Genomic DNA, 10,281 nt, shown 5'->3' on the forward strand with positions numbered 1-10,281 from the left:
TGTATTGGAAGTGGGTTGCAGGTATACTTAAAGGTTTGAAACTTAATATCAACACAATGGAAACTACGCAAGTTATTGGCAAGGTTCTAGATTACTGGTCCCCCTTCCCATTCAGCAGTAATAAAGACACAAAACAACGTGCCCTGCGAGTCTCTAACCCGCCTTCACTCGCTAACGCTCGCTCGGCAATACTGTGTAAATTAAATGTATAAACTTAAGTACAGAAAGAAACCAACCCAGCTACTAACCTACATGGGGGACCAATACTCTAGAACCTTCCCCAAGTGATGCAAGGCATTGACACGTATTTCCAGTAATTATAGTAGCATGAAAAATTTTATACCCTTACAACCAAATTTGGTACACGACAAAAATATTCATGAGGAAACTGATAATTATTTTAGATAGTTAGTGCGAAAACTGTACTATTTTTAGAAGGGAAGAATGCGAAGTAAATATTCAAATCACTAGTTTCAAAAATAGCTACGGTGTTAACATTAACTTACACAATGATACCACAGCATGGAATCGATTGAAAGTTTGCTTCCCATTTTGTGGAAATTAAGAAATTATAGTCATGGTATATACTATGATACTGTACCGATTGTACAGACTTAACGACAGCTAAGCTTCCGCAGATGGCGATCCCAGAAAACATACACATGTACCTGTTTTCAACGTTGTGTTGCTACATTTTCATGCTTCCTCTGCTCTTTCCTACATCCGTAAACATCTATATAGTATTACAGCGCGAATTTAGTATCCTCCAACTGTTAAGTGTTGCGACCTACGCACTATTCAGAAATTACCAGAAGAATGAATCCTTACAGTATTACGTAAATAAACTTTTAGAGAGGATTTCGGGGTGGTGCTTCCTATCATCATTTGTCCCTGGGATATTAAAAATTACAACACTCATACAAAAGTAGTTCTTTCCTGCGCACTATCCCATTCTATAGAGGCATACTTAATGAAAAATGCATTCCTTTTAGCATAACATGCACTAAATGAGGAGCTCCATTACTAGTTGCAGATTGGCTTCAGTAGGGTTGTGTATAAAAACAGTGTGGACGTATGGCATAAAAACTACAATGTATAAAATATAAACCAACTTGTGGTAAGTGGCAACTAAGAAGCACAAATGCTATCTAACAGAGTTAGGGCAGGAGCGCAGAAGGGAGGCCCGAGTGGTAGCGAGGGGGTGTGTCGGTAGGGAGCAGGCGCGTCATTGACGGTTGGCATATGCATAAACGAGGATAGTTGAAAAACACATCATATAGCCTTCTGTTGCACAGTTTTGCGACACTTGCATGATCACTTTATACACAACCTTAATATAGTAATTCACTTTATCATGTCTCCCTTTGGAGTACTATGTGGAGACAGCATACTTTCCATTTCGTATTTGTACTTTAGTATACATGTAAGATGTAAATTCCCGATGTATCTTAATTACTTGTGCAATCCCATTGTGAAATCAAGTAACATATTTCTTCCGTGGATTTTTACAAATTTATGATCTCCCCCCCCCCCACACACACACACAAAAAAGAGCTCCCAAAATTTTGCCCCATTTCAGTACACTCCGTTCAGATGTAATTTTCCCTCTTGCTAATGTCTTCTCTACATTTCTGTATTTCCTTTCATGACAGCAGCATATACGTCCTGGGTTTGATACAATGTCATATTACGCGTTATTGCTTATTTACCCTATATTACATCAATCCGCGAACTCACATAGTCCAGAATTCATCTTCGTTTTCCTCCCTAATTAATCAACCTACATTGATGACCGTTATTGCCTTTTTTCTCATGCTGACATTTCGGCCGAATTTGTTCATTTCTCCATAAAATTTTGTATTTCCGGGCCGCCGTGCGTCAGTTAACCATTAACAACAAAGTTTACACCTACATTTAACAACACTCTTTTAACTGTTCAAATCTTTATTGGCAAAAGCAGAAACTCATACGACCTGTAAAATTATTCACATTGCAGAAATCAAGGCAAGTTTAACTGTCATAGAAATGACGTAAATATTTCGAATAAAATAGGTAAGCTAGTCTTATCTCCTCATGTGCTAGAAAAACCAAGAAGTACCTCCAACTCCTATTTTGACATATACAGTAACGTACATAATCAAAAGTACTTTCCTTAGTACAGATCAAGAACAAGGGACCCCAACATGTTCATTATAAATATAGTGTATTCTACATAAAATCAAAGAACACTGTAAAATGAAACATAAGTTCTCATTTTCTGGAGGTTCTAATTTTACCAGGTATACTTACACATAGAGAATTTTCTTCGTACTACAGTGGGGAGTATGGTGGTTCGAGAGGGTAAATGAATATGAATAGCAAAGTTGAGAAGCCGAAAGTACAGGGGCGGTGCTATTTAGAACTCACTATTTGAAGAGTGTACACTGTGTAGCAGTGCTTCCCTTATGGAAAATCATACAGTAGTGACGCTTACATTATCTGTTACTTCGAACTTATTAGTTTAGTTAAGAGGCATACCGCTCACGTAAGGCAATTTCTTAAGACATATTATTTCTTTGTTAAGTACTATATTGCATATACAAATTTATCGAATTTCAGCGCCCATATTCTTCATCTGCACATTTAGAATCTCCTACATTATTGATAACATATTTGGATGGTAAGTTATCTATAAATAAATGCATCCTTTAAAAACAAACAGCTAATAACAATAATTCTCATAAGAGTTTATGTTATTCCAAAAGTCACTCATATCAGCTACATTAAAATATATACACTGAAAAAAATAATAAAATTACAATCAAAATGATAATTTCTGTGTGGTGACAAAGTACATATAAAAATATTCTGGTACTATCCTATTTCAAAGGGCATAAATTTGTACAATCTACGGCTGAAAAAATGTCAAACGATTTCACAATAGAATTGTATAAATAATCAAAATGAAATTTTATAGCTCAACGTCCCACGGGTGCCCTTTAGATTAAGGGAGACAATGATTAAGGAAAGTAAATGAAGATGGAAGAAATGATGTAATGAGAATGTGGGAGGAAACGAGGGATAAATTCTAATTACAAGGGACCATAATTTTTCCTAAGATTTCATACTTTTCTTAACTCTAGCCTAATTTTGGTTAGGTTAGGTTACATTACGTTGTATTCACCTTCCTAGTTTGTATCCCTCCCCCCGCGATTAGAATTAACCCGAAACGAGTACATCGAGCAAAGCCAAGACACGATGTTGTCCACCACGCTTGCTTGCACGGGATCGAACCAGGATTCTCACGCACCAGAGGTAAGCACTTTACCACTGTGCCAACGGGTCCCCCTTGTAAGTTATCAAAATATATCTTACTTCTCACATGTATAATAAGGGAAAAATGCAAAATGCAAAGTACGCTGTTTACCATGTAATACATCATCATACAAGTGCCGTAAGGCATGTTTTTATGCCATATGAAGTGTTTTCTTTTTACTATTCGCATTTATACTCACCGTCGTTGACAAGCCTACTTCCTACGGACGTACCTTTGTGGAGGCTCCCCAGCTACACCCTTGCTCTGACTCGGTTAGATGGCATTTGCCCCTTCTAGTGGGCACTTAGCAAACGTTGGTTTGAGTTTTTAACTGTTAGCTTTTCATGCACTCTAGCTTATATGTCATATGTTCACATGCTGTATTTATAACCAATCCCTAAACTCAACCTGTAACCATTAATTAAACTCCTCTCTTAACAAGCACTTTCTAAAGGCAGTAAGAGTACATTTCCTACTAAAAGAAGGCAATATTTCATGAATATAAGTGTGTCCCCTAAAATAGAATAGTACGAATATTTTTAAACATCTATATTTATAAAATATCTAATTTACGTTTATGTATTACATATTTTTCAATTCAAAGAATTTTACCATAACTTACCTTGTGTAACAAAATATAAATTAAATTAAATCGACTAACAAAAAACCCAACAAAAATTCCTAACGCTACACAAATCAAAAATATTGTTGAGTATAGAATATTTATTCCGGCTTCTCGCTCTAGCTGTTCTTCGTAATCAGCCTCCATTCTTCGTCTGCTTTGAACAAATTGGTAACACAAGTTTGTTTATAGGGCCGTCTTATTATTATTATTATTGTTTTTTTTTTTTTTTTTTTTTTTTCACAACACGAAGATGGCACTCTGCACATACACGGTCATAAATATACAATCAACACTATCACCCTTCTGTTACAGTATCTATCCATTCACTTGAACCGAACAAATATTTCATGCATAAAACACGTCGAGTGTGAGAGAACTCTGAACTCGTCACGTCTGCATGAGTGTCTGCTGTAACTTACTATCGCTTTCTGCTCTTAAATCACATGATCAGCATGCAAACTGCACAGTCATTAACCAACACGTAAAATACCCGGCTACCTTGCCTGAGGCATAATTACAGAACAATATCAGAGATTCTTCCCTTTAAAAATTTCCATGTCGCTTTTGCTTACTTAGGGCTTAGAATCATGCAATGAGCAGGGCCGTAACTTGTAGGGGCAAGGAGAGCAACTGCCCCCAGAGATGATCCCTGCCGTTCGATTACTTCAAGGCAAAATTTTCTTATTACATATACGATACGAACATTAAATTATAAATGAAGCATCAAACAGGTTCACTACATTACATAAACAAAACAGCACACAAAAGGTAAACAAAACAAAAATGAGTCGTGGGTCTATTTCAATAAAAGATGTCTACAATTAGAGGCACTAGAAATAATATTTATGCGTATGGCTTTGATATTTGTCAATATTTTCCCCTTAATTAATTTGTCATGTATGGAATGGGTCCAGGGACGTGCGGGAGGGCCCACAGGCTCCAGGGGTCCACAAAGAGTAAGAGATGATGGAAAGAAGAGGCCTGTTTTCGAATTTTGCGGGAGGGCCCAAAACAACTTTTTCTAGGGGGCGCAAATATTAATGCTTGCCCCCCAGAAAAAATCTAAGTTGCGGCGCTGGCAATGAGATTAGATAGATTTGATCATCACATTACATCACATTTGATCATCAGATACATCACATTACGATGTGTATCACTGTTGGGAATTTTCTACTTAATAGTATATACTTTTCATACCCAAGTAGCACACATCGTTGGTGCAACGTTGGGGAACAGCGAATTCGTTAAAAAATTGTTGGGCCAACGTTATGCCAATATCTGTACTACATGAGTAAACAGTACATAAATAAATAAATGCTACGTTCCAGCAGAATGACAACAGTGAACGGCATAAGATTGGCAACGACAAACATACCTTGTGCGGCATAAAAAAACATTCTTCTGATTTTCTTAAAAACTACGCACCACATTATACCCAGAATAATGCTATTTTGTTCAGCTTGATGTGATATATCGATTGACAGATGTCTTATATTTAGACAATGTAATATTTAGACAAAACTTAAAGTTTAAAAGTTAACAATAATTTTGAGCTATAGGGGTCTATCTTATTAGCCATGCTACACGCTGTCATTTTGTTCATGTCACAATGGGAAGCTTGATGAGGTGAATTTTAGTACCAGTTTGCCTTAAGAGCTGGCGTAGTCATTTTACACCATCAATTTTTAGGTTTACAAAAAAATAACTTTCTTCGATTTTTTCGAAAAATACGCATGAAAATTTTCACTCACATACATAATTTTGTTTGGCTCGGTGAGATCTCATAACTGGTATATGTGTTATCTTTGTACACATTTTTTTTTGTTTTCGGTAAATAGTATTGTACATTTTTTTGTAGTCTAACATAGGTCTATTTGAAATACAAAATAATTTTCTAAAATTATTTTTTCTTTTCTTTTCTTTTCTTTTTTTTTTTTTTTTTTTTTTTGCTTTTTTTATATAGAAACCGTTTGCAAACATTATCCATGCATGACTTAGCTCATTACAGGCGACCTTTGATGACAAGATTGTGTTACTTATCTAATACTTTATCTAAAAATGCACTAAACAGTAAAAAAAATAACATAAAAAACGTAATAATTATATGTCTAAAACGTGTGGCACGTATAGAAATATAATGAGTATTTTCAGTGTATTAATTTAGGATTTAACTTTAAAAATGAAAAAGAAACTAATATAAAATGACCCTTAAGTCATAATAACTACAGAACTCTTTGCACAGAATAATATACAGGGTGTTGGAAAAATAACTGTTGCAACTCGTGGGAGGTGATTCCTGCCATTGAGACAAGAAAAAAAAAAGTCCTCTTGAACTTCCGGCGATTGGACATAATTTCGGATGTACGTACAAGGTGCCGAAAACTTGGGAAAATGACTTTCGGACGCCAATATTGCTGAAGCTACCCAACATACAGAGCGCGCGTAAAAATATGGACATAAGATGTCATACCTGGTCTATTGAAATATGAATGTGGCAGAAGCTTAGAATGCACGCGCAAGGGATTCCCCAAAGGAACGTAGAGATTCCTGAATAATCTGCCAATAATTAAATGGATATGAATGGATAGGGTTCCCACACCTGGTAACAATAATTCGTGTGTATTAAGTCGGTATTTCAAACAAATATGAAACAAATACAAAATGGCGAACATTTGCAGGCCTCTTGTGTAGTTGCATAATCGCCAGGTACGGATGATGTTCAACACTGATGTTCTGAGAATTAAGTACAGTAAATTTGTAGCCGAATGGTCGGTAGTGTGTACATTACATCATCATTAACGAAACCAAAGAGAAAAATATTAAGTGGGGTTAGGTCAGATCATAGAGGCCAGTGAATAGGACCACCACACTCAGTCCACGTATCAGGCATATGTCGGTCCAATGAGGCACTGACCTCGCATGGGTTATGTGCGGGAACATCATCATGTTGATATCACATAATGTCTTCTAACAACTGTGGCAACATATCTCTGACAAATGGAGTATGGTATTACTATTAAGTTTTCCATCAAACAAGTCTGGTTCGTTAACATGGTTACCCAGGAAGCCACACTATAGATTGAGAGACCACTTATTCTGATGAGGAAATAGTCGCTGCCATGGTGGATCGTCCCCAGTCCAACAATGGATATTATTTCGGTTTACGTGCTCTGTATTCGTAAATGTAGTTCCGCTGCTAAACAATATGATGGATACGAGGTTTCGCTCTCTATTTTCTACACCTTCAAACCATACACAAAAATGGACTCTAGCATGGAATAATTTATTGATGATTCCTGATGTAATATAAGATGGTATGAATGCAACTTGTATAAAATACACACTACGGATCTTTGACAAAGTATACTGTTCTGATCCATTTCTAGTACGTACAAGAGAGTTTACATTTCCTGCTGCCAAAAGTGCTGTTGCGTGTTCTGCATCTATTGCTGAGGGGTAACTATCTGAAACCTGTTTTCTGACTGCACTACTCTGTTGCTGCGGACGTGTATTCAATCGCAGAAAAGTCATACAAAAAGATTGTGAATTGCGTGTTCCATACATCCGTGTTGCGTCTCGGGAGTTTCGTCCGCACTCACTAATACTAACATATCGACACATTGATCAAACACAGCTACTGTCCTATTTGCATGTTGCTCACACTAGTACTAGTAGGACCCACGGTATTTCCTTGCAAAAAGTGTGTCTATTTCCTTGGATGCAATATTCTTTACCATAGTACTCGTTGAAATCCCGACGCCATTTCAGTGGATAGGATATATCCTCATTGCGACCTCTACTTCAAGTCACTACCACCCTCACAAATAGGTATGTAATGGGACAGCCACGATGATGTAGCCATTGAACAACAACACTTAACAAGAACAAATCACTAATAATCACAAAGCTTTGACCAGAGGTGCATTATGTGCGAGAGCGCCATCATGTTGATACAACCTACACATACGTTCGTTGAGATTTCTCACATGCTCACATCACAGGATATACTTTGTGGTATGACAAATCACGAATTCTTACTGCAATACTTTCTAATATTTCAAGCATCATTGCACAACACAATGCTTCCAAAGTATGATTACAGGTTATGGCAACAGTGATACAGATAAAATGTCCATTTAAAGTCTTCTTTTCACATTTCACAGGAGGGTTTAACTTAACATTATCCGTCCCTTCAGGCGGCGGCTTTGTTGACACTTGAACCAAGCGTATGTTTGTAGAAAAAATGAAATGAAATCTTTGAGTTTTACATCCCACGATTATGCCGGTTAGGCTAAACGAGACGGTGATGATGAATAATGAATGAAATGGTGGAATGAAGAAAGTGGGAAGAAACGGGAGAACCCGAGAAAACCCACGCGCACGGTGTTTGTCCACCACAAAGTTCACTTGCCGGGGTCTGGGATCGAACCCGGGACCCCAAGCACCAGAGGTGAACGCTCTACCACTGAGCCACCGCGGCCCCGTATGTTTGTAGAGTACAATGTCATTTTCCAATAAACGTGTATATTTTTAGCGTGGAATCTTTTCTAATAAACGTAATAAACGTTAAAAATATAAAATAATTAATGATTGGAATAAACTGGACTATACCAACTATAGAAATAGAACGGAACAAAAAGCAAGCGATTAGTATTTGGTATCCACTAGTAGTATTAGAGAAGACATGAAGTATGAACGTCAAATGAAAGCAACAGCAAGAATGGAGAAATAAGCACTTAGGAAGAAGAAACATGGACATTGAGTGAGTGTACTTGTAAGTGTGGACATGAGGAAGAAAATTATCTGGTTTGAGCGGAAGTAGCGTTGTCAACGGCTCGAGCGGCTCGGCTCATGGTTCAATCACCACCAAGCCGAGCCAACAGCTCACCAAACCAAGCCGGCTCGAGCCTTCGGCTCATTTGGGCCGAACCGAGTCGAGCCGATGGCTCACCCCAACCGAGCCGGCTCGAGCCGATGGCTCACCTGAGCTGAGCCGAACCGAGCCGATGGCTCACCTGAACCGAGCTGGTGGCTCATCGCAATCGACCCGGCTCGACCTGATGGCTCACCTGAGCTTATCCGAATTGAGCCGAGCCGAACCAAGGCGATGGCTCATCGCAACCGAGCCGGCTCGAGCCGATGACTCAGGTGAACCGAACCGAGCTGGTTGGGTGTAACATTGTCCTGATTAACAAGAAAGAAAAAATACAAGTCCGCTTAGAAATATTTTTTTCAGTTACTGAAAAGCAAATAGAAGTAATAAAACAAAACAAGTTTAGATAAACACAAAGGATACCTTTGAAAAACTGCATAGATGCTGTTGCACGACCTTAACAATAATAGTTGTAGGCGTACTCGAACTTTTACACATTTGTACTATTATTTCATTAGTTTTTTGAATGATATTTACAACAAAGATCAAACTAGTGCCCACTGATTTAAAAGATTGATTAACAAATCAGTTACTACAAACTCAAATATAAAACACTAGCAGCGTTCACCCCGCTTCGCTGCGGTCACCCCGGAACGCAATAAACTTTGTTACTTAGATAATTTTTACTTTTTCGCTTTCAAGTGATATGATAAAAACCATAGAAGATTGCAGTAAATGTTAACATTATATCGCCTGTCATTTATGTTAACCCGCCCCGCTTCGCTGCGGTCACCCCGGAAGTTTTCGCTTTCAAGTGATATGATAAAAACCATAGTAGATTGCAGTAAATGTTAACATTATATCGCCTGTCATTTATGTTAACCCGCCGAGTGACACGGTCATGCGGGTTGCATATAAATACGTTTATTTTTACCTATGATGAACTAACAAAGGATTTGTACGTTATGGACACTTGAATGGTCAATTATCTCAAGACACTGGTAATTAAAAATTAAAGTGATATGATAAAAACCATCTAGGGTCCAAATCCTAATAACCCCCCAAAAATAAAAGAAATTGGTTCAGCCGTATTAGCGTGATGAGGTAACAAAGGATTTGTGCGTTCTCTTTTATATATATAGATTTTGCTTGTCTTCACGTAATCCAACTTCAGAAATTGGGCTTTTAACATTTCGTAGCAAGTAGTTAGCAACTATAATCTAGTGTTGTCAACAGCTCGAGCGGCTCAGTCACCACCGAGCCGAGAAGTGAGTCGAGCCAACAGCTCACCCAACTGAGCCGGCTCGAGCCCTCGGCTCAGTTGGAACGAACCGAGCCGAGCCGATGGCTCACCCCAATCGAGCCGGCAGAGCCGATGGCTCACCTGAACTGAGCCGAACCGAGCCGAGCCGAACCGAGCTGATGGCTCACCTGAGCCTAGCCGAACCGAGCCGATGGTTCATTGCAACCGAGCCGGCTCGAGCCTAT

At 38.3% G+C, this 10,281-nt stretch overlaps 1 protein-coding gene across 1 annotated transcript in view; it reads right to left on the bottom strand.

Moving 5' to 3' along the window:
* The window catches only part of LOC145688223 (2-hydroxyacyl-CoA lyase 2-like), a 55,776-nt gene extending 51,282 nt beyond the window's left edge, over positions 1-4,494 (bottom strand). Inside the window, exon 1 of the mRNA XM_081762133.1 lies at positions 3,918-4,494. Coding sequence (XP_081618259.1) covers positions 3,918-4,064 — 147 coding nt within the window. The 5' untranslated portion in view covers positions 4,065-4,494. The remainder of the gene's footprint in view (positions 1-3,917) is intronic.
* Between the last annotated feature and the right edge of the window lie 5,787 nt (positions 4,495-10,281).

This window comes from Thermobia domestica, chromosome 6 (assembly GCF_964235325.1).
Source record: "Thermobia domestica chromosome 6, izTheDome1.hap1.1, whole genome shotgun sequence".
NCBI classification, from domain to species: Eukaryota; Metazoa; Arthropoda; class Insecta; order Zygentoma; family Lepismatidae; genus Thermobia; species Thermobia domestica.